We start from the raw sequence: 13,288 nt of genomic DNA on the forward strand, positions 1-13,288 counted from the left end.
TGCACTCCCCTCTGTTCATGCACTAGAGGAAAGCGTGTTCTCCAGCAGGCGTGCTGTCCTGCAAGATAACTGCACACTTCCTGAGAGTAAGAATCTTTCTGAAATCTAAAGTTCATACAGGTTGTACCTTTAGGTGAGCTTGTGAGATTATTGAGAGGTGTGCTTCCTCTCCAGGGTCTGTTAGGTGCCAGTGTACGTTGTGGACAACCAACATATGAAGTCAACAAAGCCTGGTCTCAGATCAGCGTGCAATGTCCTGTTTTGTTGATCTCCACAGTGGTACTGTCTGTTCATTCTGACTAAAATGCCTTTGAACACATTTGGCACCTTCAATATTTAGAAAGTCCTAAAATCTTTTATCACTGGAATCACAGATCAGTGATCTATTAGAGCCTGTGTGAAGCCTGCGATGTTGTGTAGAGACATGACAGGAATATAGCGTCTTTGTTGTGTGTCCGTGTGCAGCACTGGTGGCAGCGTCTCCGTCCGGTCCTGTTGTCACTGTGGCGTCGTCTGTGTGATGAACAGACGCTGCCGGAGCAGCTGCAGCTCCTCACGGAATGTCAGCACTGGGCCTGCAGGTAACGCCTCCTTCATGAACCACTGTCAGCAAATTATGTACACCTCCTCACAGCTGCTCACACCTGAACAAGTCACATGAAATATGTTCACATCTTAGACTGCCTTGATGTCTGTAACAGCTTTGCACACTTTTCTTCGTATCAGCCACCTTCATGAGCTTCATGGGGTTTGTTGTGGCTGCATTAGTGCAGAGTAGTCCTTTAAATGTGATGCAGACATAAATGCTTGTTGCTTTTCACTTATGGTGAAACATATTAAATGAATCCTCCTTTGGTTATAATAGTTCTCAAAAGTGTCTAATTATCTTGGTGAACCCTACAGAAACCCCATGTTAAAGTTCTTCTTTCTATCTGCTCTGCAGTTTGGAGAAAGGCCAGCTGCTGCAGATGCCTCCAGCTGCAGCTCTGCTGCTGGCGGCCAGCCTTCATCGTGTCTGGCGAGGCTGTGAGGCAAACAAGCCGAGCTTCAAAGCTGCTTTGAATTTCCTGCGACCAGACAGAGACTCCAAATACAGACAGGTAAGAGCATAAAACTAATTCTGCATGCTGTCCATTTTTTCACAGTTAGTGCACCATCTAATTCTATCTAATGGGCAAAAGACTGTGAATTCTTCAGAAGCCCCACCCACCACCAGCCACTCAGACGAAAGCTGGCTTAAAAGAAGTGAGAGGAGCTGAAAGGGTTTGTTTAATAAGACAAATCCACTGTGCTCTTTTGAACAGAGCATCCAAAGTTAGCCAATCAACAGCAACAAAAGACTTGCAGCTGCTGCCCTTTTCTGACGTTGGGTGGTTTTATGAAGTCATTCTCAGCAGCTGTTAATTCGGCTGCTATATTTAAATGTATTATATACAATTCACATACAGGCAGTTTGATTACAACATAATAGAACCAGTTTTACAGTGGGTAAAGGTAAAAAGTCTAATAATGTGGATGAAAGTTATATAAATCTAAACTTCTGATTAAGGGAAGAGTAGAACAAAAGTATCACACTGAGAGGTTCACTGTCTGACTGAGCCCATCTCCATCCTGCTTATTTGGTCTCCAAAGCTTTCAGTCACTTTTTCAAAAATGCTGTTGTGTTTCTGCTTCCAGGTGCTCGTTTTCCTTCTTTTCCTGTGCGTTAACGACCACCTGACAACACTGCTATATCCTCAGGTAACTGACCACCTAAACAACAATGCTGGAATTTAGAACTGTGCAACATTCACACTCATAAACAAGTTCTCAGAGTGGAAACAGGTCTTTCCAATGCATTTGTCTAGTCTGTTTTTGTTCCACGAATCCTACACAGAAACAGTCCAGGAACACAGGAACTGACTGTGAAGACATGCACAACTTATATGAACATAACATTAGCAATTTAAATATGATAATTGCTTATTTTATTTCAATTTGTAGGATAACAATATTTTATTAGCAGTATGGTCTTGACCCCAACCTCTGGACCCTGGTGCTGCTTTTGATATTCTGCGTGTATAAAAGTCCTTTTTATGGATTTGTGTCCATGTGAGCACCTGCCCGTCAACCAATGAGAGCTGGGATAGGAGGGAAACGGATATGAATGGAAAATAAATTGAAGAGGAAAAGACAAGACTATATTGTTATTTCTGTCTGTGTTTTATAACGTGCATGGTTTTTTTTCCTCTAGGAGAGGAGCTATGAAGAAGGCCGGGCTTTATGCACAGAGCTCCTGGCTGTGTTGATGGACTCTCCTGATTGGCTGCTCATCTTTAAGTCCAGCGGTAAAGTGAACAGCAGCTCGGTGCTCCGGTCATCTTTTAAATCTGATTTGAATTTGATGTGGTTGAACTGATGTGCTGCGTTTTTATTTTTCACTCAATTCTAGAGCAAAGCATTTATCAGTCGGTTACCATGGTGACGTCAGATGACTTTACAAAACTAATGCCGTGGGCTTTCTGCAGGTGAGTGTTGCAGCTGCTTAGTGGAGGTGGGGCCTTGCAAACAGCTAGGTTGATTCATGAATGCCACATAAATTAAATGCTGCTCTGCACTAAAGCTGACACACCATCGCATTAGGAACGACAACAGGCCAAAACACACAAACGTGACAAGATGGAAGTTCCAACCTCACCTCTTATTTGTACCTGTTGTACCTTCTAAATTTCCTTGTGTTCGTGGCCGATCAGTTTGCTGCTCCTGCAAAGCGCCGAGCTCCTACAGAGAGCTGTGCGTTGTCCAGGGTTCCTCCATACTGCCATCGTCTGCTACCTGAGCATGCTGCAGCTCTTCCTGGAAGGAAACACTCAATCACTGGACACTGAATCCTCTAAGAAGCAGCTGGTGGTTTGTACTCTAACTTCTAACTGGTCATATGGCAGTATTGGAGTTGGCACACTGCTCTGGACTCACGTTCATCATCTGTTTTGGTAGGCGGAGCCTTCCCACATCCTTGGCCGCACCAAGCAGTTTCTTCTGAGAGCCATCTCGCAAACGCCTCTGACTTTACTCTCTTCGGGGCAGCTCCGACAGGTGAGCAGAAGGTGCATCAGCATGTATATTACCCGTTGCCCCTTTCACACCTGTCTCACACCTTCATATCTCCTTCCTGTCCCGCCTATCTGCTTGTGGTTTTCTCGGTCCAGCTGGAATCCTTGAGTGCAGAACTGGACCCGGAGCTGGCAGCCGCGCTGTCTGTGCAGCTCGAGCCTTCCAGCCCAGAGATGGACTTCCTCTAATCGACCGAGATCTCTCCACGCTAATATTCCAACCCTCCCTCCAACAGAAACACGTGGAAACACTGCACTGTTCAGACTCAGCTTTGTAAAAAGAAAGCCTGTTTTATTCACACTGGGGGTTTTTTTTCTTCTTTTTTTACACATTACACGCTTTCTTACACACATGTACACCTGAAGCCCTTTCAATGCTACAATTCAAAAGAAGACTTTGATTTGTAATAACTTAATAAAAGCAGTGAGCCGATAAGAAAACTTCCTGGAATTGCAGCACATACAGACGCTTTACTTGGATCAGGCAAAGAGAAGGTCTCAGTATTACAGCTGCATTTAAGCCGGTTACACAGTCAGTAATGTGAATGTCAGATATTAAATGAAGGTATTCAAGATTAACAACACGGTGGTCTTAACAGCTGATTACTCACAAAGCCTACGAAATCAGTTATTGTCAGACTGTGAGCAGCAGTGTAAAACATCTGATTTAACTTACTGTAAAATTTTATTTTAGTTCATATTCTAATATTTCTGTCTGGTCTACTTGGCAGCATCTTTTTCAGTATTTTTGGTTGTTTTATCTTTCAAGAGTCAGCGTGATGAGTGCGTTGAGGTCTCAGGGCCACCGTACTGTTCTCTTTTCAAGTTATTATCCTCAGATTTCACAGAGTCATAATTGTACTAGCTTTTAATATGATATATGGTGAACCACTCCATATACTCATCCTGACTGCCAGCCTCACATTTCCTACTGCTGCTCTTTCACAATAAAAGCAAATAAACAATCCGTTTTATTCTGGAAACAGTTACAGGAAGCAATGTGTTTGTTGCAGAAGATGGATGATTTGAATATCAGGTAATTGATATAACTCATGAATCGTTATATTAATTGCACAATGTAAAGAAACATTGCTTTGACACTGAACTCTTACCTAATGTCTTTTCTGCTGTGTCGTCAACAAATCGGCTGAAAAGTCTTAAGAAGGTCATGAGCGTCAGTGTGAAGGAACACTGGATGAAAACTCAACTGCTGATGCTAAGATGAAACTCCGTGCTACATTGCTGTTTTGTTTCTGGGTCCTGTGCCACAGTTCAAGTATCTCTGCCTTGAATCAAGACTTCCTTCTGTCATCTGTCTTGCTCTTGCTGAACCACCTCCCCGGTCAGCGTGATGGTGTGTAGGTCCGGGTATGTCTGCTGCTGCTGCCCGCTGCCCCTCTGAGCCTCAGCCTGTGTCAGCGGGTGCACCATGGACATGTGCACGTTCAGGTTGTGGGCCTTCTCGAAACGCTTGCTGCACATCAAGCACTCAAACTCCAGGTCGGCCTCGGCTTTGTGTTTGGTCATGTGGTATTTCAGTGATGCTCGCTGGCGACACTGGAAGCCACAAACCTCACATCTGATAGGAGGAAAAAACAAAAGCATTTATCATTTCTCCTGATGGGGTTCTGGCTTTTAAACTGGGAAACATGGGTTTCATTCCTCTCGCTCTCTCAAAAAAGTGAATTTCTGTTTGTCCTCTTATCAGTTCACTTATGGAATTCCTCAGGGCTCAGTTCTTGTGCCACTATTTTTCTCTATTTTATTTTGACTTTTGAAAGTCTCGTTTCAAAGATTTATTTCCAATAACAGAAGACGACTTTAGTCTCTAGGCTCCGAGCTCATCACTTTCCATATAAAATTGTAGTGACTAAACATTTGAAATGCTGTAAAAACAGTTCCAGAAAAACGATGATGAGGCCCGTTTTCTGATATCAGTCAAAAAGGGCATTTACTGATCTCGTTGTTCTATCAATGTTTTCCAAATCCCTGAATTTGAGGGGGAGAGATAAATAGGCTGAAACTTTGACTTGGCTATCAAACTCTTGATCCCAGTATGACCGTCTGTCAGCAGGATGCACCAGAGCAAGATGATCTCCCAACTTGGAGATACATAAATCTATGTGCATACATTTGATGGTATATATGACTTGTTCAGTTGAAAGCATATTCTGTGGTTCTGTGATGAAAACAGGAAGCAATTAAAGGTTTGTAAAATCAATCTGAAGCCACCAAAAGAGCTTGACGGCTCATGAGCTACAAAAATGTTAAAGGACTTACTGTAGTGGCTTGGCCCCCGAATGCCTCATCTGGTGAACTGATAGGTGTTTTCTTTGTTTGAAGGTTTGACCGCACTGGTCACAAATGTAATTCCTCTCCTCTGGAAGCACACAGACACGACGAGCATGAGCCACAAATTCAGACATTAAAGTAAGGTAAAAAAAACATCTTTATAAACATTAATTTATGCAATGCTAACAATAAATGCTTAGAAATGGAAATGATTGATTTAGTAACATCAGTACTGCGTTCCACGTGTCTGAGGAAGCTTTTAGATTCGTGTATCATTCTTCAGAAACAGCCTAAATGTGAAAAGCATGCATAAAAACAGCTATAACGAATTATTTCTCACTCAAAGCTGGATGACTAAAGCTGGAAAGCCAGAAAGTCAGTCAAACCTGACATCTCACCTGTGTGGATGAGCTTGACATGCCGCTGCAGGTAGCGGTCGATCATGAAAACCTTGTTGCAGCCAGGGTGAGGGCACGGTCGCTCCCTCACCTCCTCGTGATGTTCCTTGATGTGTTTCTAAAAAGTCAGCAAACAGGAACACAATCAGTCGTATATACAGATGAAGGCAGAGCACGTTTGCTCTCATTCATTTTAACTGCCTTCAGTCAAGGACAATTCATTTTAAATGGAAATAACTCATTATTAATCTTTAATCTCTGATACTATTACCAATCTGCAACAATCAATCTCATCTGTTTTTATTTCATTCATACATATTTAACTCATTTCACTTTATAGTTAGCAGTAAACAGACCTCTGACAGCGCTATGCTCAGGAATTGTTTCACCTTGCTGAAAACAGTTAAACAATATTTAATAAAGAAGCATTTCTCCAGTCACATGAGACCGCTATCCCAAATTTTTAAAGAAAAGCAAGCCAAGATTATTCATACAGGAGATCAAAACTAGTGCACGGAAACATGCACAACTGAAGGTGGCTTCATTTAACAGTGAGCAGTGAATTCTGACCTTGAGACCATCGGGAGCTCTGTAGACAGCCGTACAACCCTGATATGGACACTTGTAGATGTTGGGGAGCTCCTCCCTTTGAAAAAGAAACACACAGATTGTTAATCTGCATTTCTTCTAAAAAAAAAACTGAAGCAAAGAATAAACTACACCCAAGCTGAAAATGACCTTAATGGAAGCTGCATCACGTACCCCTTAGGTTTGAACTTATTCTTCCAGCCTGGCTTGGGTCCAGGCTTCTTTCTGATTTTGGGCTCCTCTGGGGCCTTTGAGCTTTTTCTTCTCTTGTTTGGGACGTTGACCCTGTGGGCTCTAGAAGGATAAGGGGAAAATAAATTCAGTGAGAGCTTATGAGAGAAAGACATGGAACATATTCTGTAACTGCAAAGGTGGTCACTGTCCCATCCAAAGAGCAAATTAACAGCTCAACCAGGAAACATGAGCCTGTTGCCCTGATGTATGTGCACAGCTGAGGTTCATTATAGAGCAGCTGTGTGGTAGCAGGCACAGGCTTCTCATTTTTACTGTAGTAAAGGTTTTTTCTTTCTTTTACCCTTTATTGTCAGAGTGTAACTGTGACTGTGGCCAGTCAGCAAACCTTTTAAAGACTTGTGATTCTTTACATGCTGCTTGTATATCAATGGAGACCCAAACTTAGAGGCTTCATAATAACAGCCTGCACAGCTGCTGACTGGCAAGACTTAACACTAAACTAATCAAATCTACATCGGCCGTTATCGTGTTACATTCACAGGCTGATCTACACTAAAGGCCCCGTAGACCGGTGATAACAGATAGTGAGATAAGGCGGTGTTTCCACTCCCTTTACTTCACCATAGCAGGCCCATCTTTTCTATTTGCACCCACCTCTTCTCCGAGTATGGCTCAAACTCCTCATCAGACAGCCCTCCTTTTCTACCCTCATCAAACTCATCTTCAGAGATGACCCTGGACACACACAAACACAAAATTTGAAAAATTTCAATTTCTAATAATTGCCAAACCACCAGTAAATATGAACTGTGGGACCAACCTGTCAGAAAGATCACTGCCAGCAGTTCTGTCCTCCAGCTGACCCGGAGCAGGAGACAAGGCCTCCTCGTGACCTGTGTAATCTGAAGGAGAGAGGAGGAGAAAATGTTAATATGAGCAATGATGAGGTCTTAACATGGGTTTCAGTATGTGCAGAAGAAGAAAAAGTATTTTCTATATTTCAGCTGGAATGTCTGTGCACATCAGTCTCGAGTCTCCAAAAATGAATACACATCTTTAATATTTTATCTTCCTGGAAACACTCATTCTCATTTCTTCAAAATGAACTGATATTCAGACACGCTGATGTGAGTCAATCATATATTTTTATTTGATGAAAATAAAAAATATGAACATTTAAGTGCAGATGGTCTGCAAGATCTTCAACAGCATCCCGAGGGAGACTGGGGACACTGAGTCCAAATGCGCCTCGAGGCAACTGTTGGTATGATTTGGTGCTATATGAATAAAATAAAATTGAATTGAATGAACCATGTTCAGCACGTCTATTGCCGAAGCCGTTGCACTCAGCTGCGGCTGCAAGGTGGTTGGTGCCTGTTGTGGTGGTAATCCCCCAACCAAATGGTGGACACCAGAGGTGAAGGGAGCCATGAGGCTGAAGAAGGAGTCCTATCAGGCTTGGTTAGCCTGTGGGATATGTACCGACAGGCCAAGCGGAACACAGCTCGAGCAGTGGATAAAGGAAAAATCTGAGTGTGGAAGGAGTTCAGCGAGGCCATGGAAAAAGACTTCTGGACTGCCTCGAAGAGATTGTGGTGAACAGTCAGGCGACTCAGGAGGGGAAAGCGGTGCTCTACCTGCGCTGTGTATAGTGCTGGTGGAGCGCTGCTGACTTTGACTGAGAAGATTGTCGAGTGCTGGAAGGAATACTTCTAGGACCTCCTTAATCCATGGAGGAAGCAGAGTCTTGGGACAAGGGGGACGACTCACCTATCTCCGGGGGCGAGGTCACTGAGGGAGTTAAAAAAAAAAACTCCTCTTAAAACTGGGACTCCTGGTCCCAGTTTTAAGAAGGGGGACCGGAGGTCGTGTTCCAACTATAGGGGGATCATACTCCTCAGCCTCTTCAGCCTTGTGGTGAAGAGAGAGCTGAATGTAAAAACGAAGCTCTCAATTATCGGTCGATCTACCTCCCACCCTCACCTATGGTCACGAGCTGTGGGTAGTGACCGAAAGAATGAGATCGCGGATACAAGCAGCAGAAATGAGCTTCCCCTGAAGGGAGACTGGCCTCTCCCTTAGAGACAGGGTGAGAAGTTCAGCCACCCGGGAGGTGCTCAGAGTAAAGCTGCTGCTCCTACACATCGAAAGGAGGTGGCTGCCCATCACTGAGCACAGTGATTATCTGATTGTTGGGGTTTTATCTCTGATCTTGTGCGAGTCTTTTATTGTACAACATAAAACATCTTGAAAGAACTGAAGAGCGCTGATACACCGGTAGTCCCAGTGTTAGTCTGAACGACTGTAAGCATTCCCACCTTCGTTGTCGCCCGTCCAGTCATCAGGCGCTGAGCTCTGCGTCTGAGCCGTTGCTGCAGGTGGACTGCGCTGAACCACAGTACTAGTACTTCTCGATGAGGTCATTCCGTTCCCGCCAGATTGCTCCTCTTCGTCTTCCTCGCCGTCTTGTTCTTGTTCCTCCTCCTCTGACATTGCTCCATCACCCCTCCCACTCCCTAATGCTCTGTTGCTGGAGCACTGGTTGGAGGTAGTGCTGCGGTGAGTGTCCATGATGTATCTGTGACCATTGACGCAACCCCAAACAGCCTTAATGGCGCCCAGGCACTGGCCCTCCAGCACCTCCTTCAGGTCGGGGCAGGAGCGGCAGGCCTCTCCGTGGTGATGAGCCCAGGACACCAGACTGTGGAGGCACTTTGTGTCTGAGGTAAAGGATGAGGGAGCTGAAGAAAACAGAAGAGCCTGTTAAAACAGTTCAACTTATGGAACTTCAGCAAGATGGAGTGAGGAAGTAATGTTTTACTTACTTGATGAGCAATGGTTTACAGAGGACTCTGGACCCTTTGCATTCTTCCTGAAACAGACACAAACACTTCCCCATGTTTTTCTGCAGTAAAAACACTTTACAGTCACCCTCAGGTAGATATATTTGTTTTTTTATTGACTCACTGATTTTTCAGGTTCTCCTTCCCCACAGGCGGGAGATTGACTCTCTGCAGAAACCGGATCAGGATGCTTTGGCACTTATAAAACTTTGCATGGCATTTCTTGCAAATAAATTCCGAAAGCCGAGGGTCACGGTCCACCTGGACCCCGACCAGCCTTTGGAAGTCTGTGTGGAACAGAAGCGGTGACTGAGCCACGGCGTCTGACTCCTCGTCTACAATACTGAGGGAATCCCGAGGCCATTTGTTGAAGGCGTGCCGCAAGCTGCGCGGAGAAAACTTCCCGTGACAAAGCCGGCAGACAGCAGCAGAGAGTCTACCTGAGGGGGCATCACAACTTGATTTCATCTTACAGTGCTCCAATAATACAATTTACTAGTGTCCACATTAACAGAGAAATATACAGTATACTCTATTTTACTTGGTTTGTGCCAAACACACAGGATCTACCTCTGACTAGAGGCCCGTAACATTGTTTTTTCTGCACTCGATGTCAGCACTGGCTTTGCCAAGTTAAATAGTTTGAGAATCACATGACAAATATCCCACAATAGCTTACACTAACATCAACTTTCTGTGTTTAAAACGGGCGTAGTGAGCCACTAACCTGAAGATCTGGACTTAGTCTCTGGATGTTTCTGGGCGTCTTCGACTGTCGTCACATTGAAGTCTGCATCGGTGGTCTTTTCTGTTGCACAGTCATTCAGGTAGAAACTGTCTGTGGTTACAGCGGCAGTCTTCCGAGGTCGCCCTCTGTTTCCAGGTGACCTCTTCTCACTGGTGACATCCACTGGCATCGGCGTCCTGCTGAGCTTTTGCGGCGTCTCAGAAGACCTTGTATGTCTACTTTTCTTCTTCATCATTTACTGTTATTTTTGTCAGCAGCTGATTTCGTGAAGGCTGCCTGTGTCAGTGTAATAAACAATAAAATATTTAAAATATTTAGCATTTCTGAGTTTTAGTTCCATTTAAACACAACCACAGGTACATATCAGGGTTTTTTGTGCATATTTTGTGCTCACCAAAGAGTTTTGGCTTTCTAAAAAAGCAAAATCATCAGGAAATATAGAAATATTTAACCCATTTCCTATTTTTAATGAGATTTCATTTACTAAAGATTAAATTACATTTTGTTATGGCCAACAACAGAAAAATTTATATGTTCTGTCAAGCAAGGTACCGCAGACTATTTACTTTAACTACAAATTGATCAATCCTGTTTATTATGTTGCTCCAAAGTTTCATTTAGAACCAGAACCAGTTGTAAAATGTAAAAACTTATGAAATGTTGTCATCATTCAAACAAGGAGGAAGGAGGCAGGAAGCGTGGATCAACGTGTACATACACTCACCAAGCACTTTATTTTTTTATTATTATTAAGTACACCATGTTAGTAGCAGGTTGGACCTCTTTGTCCTTCAGTTGCCATAATTCTTCTTGCTATAGATTCAACAAGGTGCTGGAAACTTTACTCAGAGATTTTGGTTCATACTGACATGAAACCATCACACAGTTGCTGCAGACTGTTGGCTACATACCCATCATGTGAATCTACTGTTCCACCACACCCCAAAAGTACTCTGTGACTGTGGATGTAATTTTAGTCCAGTTCAAGAAACTAGTTTGAGATCGTTTGAGCTTTGTGCCATGGTGCATTATCCTATTAGAAGCAGGCATCAGAAGATGCATTCACTATGGTCATAAAGAAATGGACATGGTCAGCAGAAATACTCAGGTAGGCTGTGGTATTTCAGTGATATTCAGCTGCTATTAAGGGGCACCAAGTGTGCCAAGAAAATATCTCCTACACCTTTACTCCATCACCAGCAGCCGGAACTTTTGATACAAAGTAGGACAGAGCCATGATTTTCATGTTTTTTTTTTATGTCAAATTCAGACCAGGAAATGTTTTTCACTCCTCTATTGTCCAGTTCTAGTGAGCCTGTGCAAATTGTAGCCTCATTTTCCTGTTCTTTGCTGACAGGAGTGACAATCCGTGCGGTCTTCTGCTGCTATAGCCCATCTGCTTCAACGTTCAGAGATGCTTTTCTGCATACCTTGGCTGTAGCGAGTGGGTGTTTGAGTTGCCATCGTCTTACTATCTGCCTGAAGCAGTCTGGCCAAACTCTTCTGACATCTGACATCAATAAGGTGTTTTCACCTGGAGAACTGCTGTTCACTTAATATTTTCACTTTTTTGAACTATTCTCTGTAAACTTTAGCAATGGTTCTGTGGAAAAATCCAACAATTTCTGAAATACTCAGACCAGCAGATCTGCCGCCAACAGCCACGTCACTGATGCTCAGTTTGAACGTCCTCTTGGCTATGTCTACATGCCTAAATGTACTATGTTGCTGCCACGCGATTGGCTGATTAGATATCTGTCAACGACCAGCTATACCTAATGAAGTGGTCGGTGAGTCCATGGGGCAGAATGAGGTTTTTTCCCTCATAAAAAAACAGCTGTATAATAAATACAACATTTTTTTAACCTCATTTAATATTCTCTGAAACCTTCGTCTTACTTTAAAGAACATAATCAGTCCATCTGTACATCTTCTGGCATACGTTTAATCTTTTTTTCTAAGAAATCTTTAACATTGATGACACAGGAACTCCATCCATGGATAAAGTTAACAGGACACTAATGCCAATCAAGCCGTAGCACCTTTGATTTAAGCCCCCGATAAAACAAAAACCGTGACAATGGTCCCGGATAGTTTTTACACTCCAACATGATTTTGTTTACAGATTAATTCAACTAGCGTTAGCTGGTTAGCATGAATGAGCCTGCTACATTTGTTAGCTGACGTGTTAAAACACAACACACGTGACATAATAATTACAGCACTCGTCATGGAGGGCCTACCGTGACTGTGCACAGGTCCTAGCACTTGGAAAACATGCTGTTCTTAACGTGCAAGAAGGTTTTCATTAGCCTGGAAAACAAACTGTGTGCTTTGTAGCTGCTCCCAGATGTAAACATTAGAACCCGGAAGCGCTACCGGAACAAAACACAGAGTGGCGATACCCGAGAGCGCCACCTGCCGTCCACAGAGAAGAGTCCGGAGGTAGAATTCTACATCTTTTTTTTTAAGAAAAAATATATTTTGTCTGTTTCTTTTTTCGCCTCAAAAGTTAAAATTTTTTTCCAGAAAGTGTGGCTCAGTTTCTCAAAACAAAAACTGCTTTGTCAAAACTCCACTCACAAACCTCCACACACAGACTCACTGCCAAAATGAAAAACAGCACTCAAAACATGTTCTCTTTTTTCAAAACTGACTCCTTCCACACATCAGTACACACGGCTGTTATACCGTTTACAGGACTTCCACGTCAGAGTAAAACTGTAACTGACCCCTGAACCTAATAACTGCTTGTGTCACCCTTGGAAACAAGAACTGCAGTCAGTGACTGCAATAGACATTAAGTCCGCTTTAAAGCTGCCCAGGCTGTCTGCAATCACATATTTTAAAGTGGCAAGGAGCCTCATCCTGATAGTCTATTGTATATAATTGCATTGTTTCCAGAGGTGGTAAGTAACAAAGCACAAATATTTTGGTACTGTACTTAAGTACAATTTTCAGATATCTGTTCTTTACTTGAGTATTGTTTTTACTACTTTTTACTTGTACTCCCTGCATTTTTAAACAAATATCTGTACTTTCTGCTCCTTGCATTTTCAAAACAGGCACGTAAACGTTTGATTTAAATCCAATCCATTATTATTATTATTATTTGGGGGGAGGCACTATTTC

The 13,288-nt window shown here is 43.1% G+C and overlaps 2 protein-coding genes across 5 annotated transcripts in view; one reads left to right on the top strand and one right to left on the bottom strand.

Moving 5' to 3' along the window:
- fanca (FA complementation group A) overlaps nucleotides 1-4,059 on the top strand; it is a 29,488-nt gene extending 25,429 nt beyond the window's left edge. For all 4 annotated transcript variants that reach the window (XM_082539583.1, XM_082539584.1, XM_082539586.1 and 1 more), the window contains 10 exons: nucleotides 27-86; nucleotides 175-279; nucleotides 466-581; nucleotides 944-1,100; nucleotides 1,678-1,740; nucleotides 2,234-2,327; nucleotides 2,432-2,507; nucleotides 2,733-2,889; nucleotides 2,977-3,075; nucleotides 3,189-4,059. In XM_082539583.1, the coding sequence (XP_082395709.1) occupies nucleotides 27-86; nucleotides 175-279; nucleotides 466-581; nucleotides 944-1,100; nucleotides 1,678-1,740; nucleotides 2,234-2,327; nucleotides 2,432-2,507; nucleotides 2,733-2,889; nucleotides 2,977-3,075; nucleotides 3,189-3,281 (1,020 nt within the window). In that variant the 3' untranslated portion in view covers nucleotides 3,282-4,059. The remainder of the gene's footprint in view (nucleotides 1-26; nucleotides 87-174; nucleotides 280-465; nucleotides 582-943; nucleotides 1,101-1,677; nucleotides 1,741-2,233; nucleotides 2,328-2,431; nucleotides 2,508-2,732; nucleotides 2,890-2,976; nucleotides 3,076-3,188) is intronic.
- znf276 (zinc finger protein 276) lies at nucleotides 3,364-12,550 on the bottom strand. Its single transcript, XM_082539593.1, has 12 exons — nucleotides 12,400-12,550; nucleotides 10,136-10,432; nucleotides 9,533-9,848; nucleotides 9,391-9,437; nucleotides 8,884-9,306; nucleotides 7,386-7,467; nucleotides 7,220-7,300; nucleotides 6,545-6,664; nucleotides 6,353-6,428; nucleotides 5,783-5,900; nucleotides 5,373-5,472; nucleotides 3,364-4,671 (listed from the first exon to the last, which is right to left on the bottom strand). Exons 2-12 carry the CDS (start codon nucleotides 10,389-10,391, stop codon nucleotides 4,401-4,403), a joined length of 1,890 nt encoding a protein of 629 aa, XP_082395719.1. The 5' UTR covers nucleotides 10,392-10,432; nucleotides 12,400-12,550; the 3' UTR covers nucleotides 3,364-4,400.
- Between the last annotated feature and the right edge of the window lie 738 nt (nucleotides 12,551-13,288).

This window comes from Aulonocara stuartgranti (assembly GCF_965226115.1).
Source record: "Aulonocara stuartgranti genome assembly, chromosome: 7".
In the NCBI taxonomy this organism is placed as follows: domain Eukaryota; kingdom Metazoa; phylum Chordata; class Actinopteri; order Cichliformes; family Cichlidae; genus Aulonocara; species Aulonocara stuartgranti.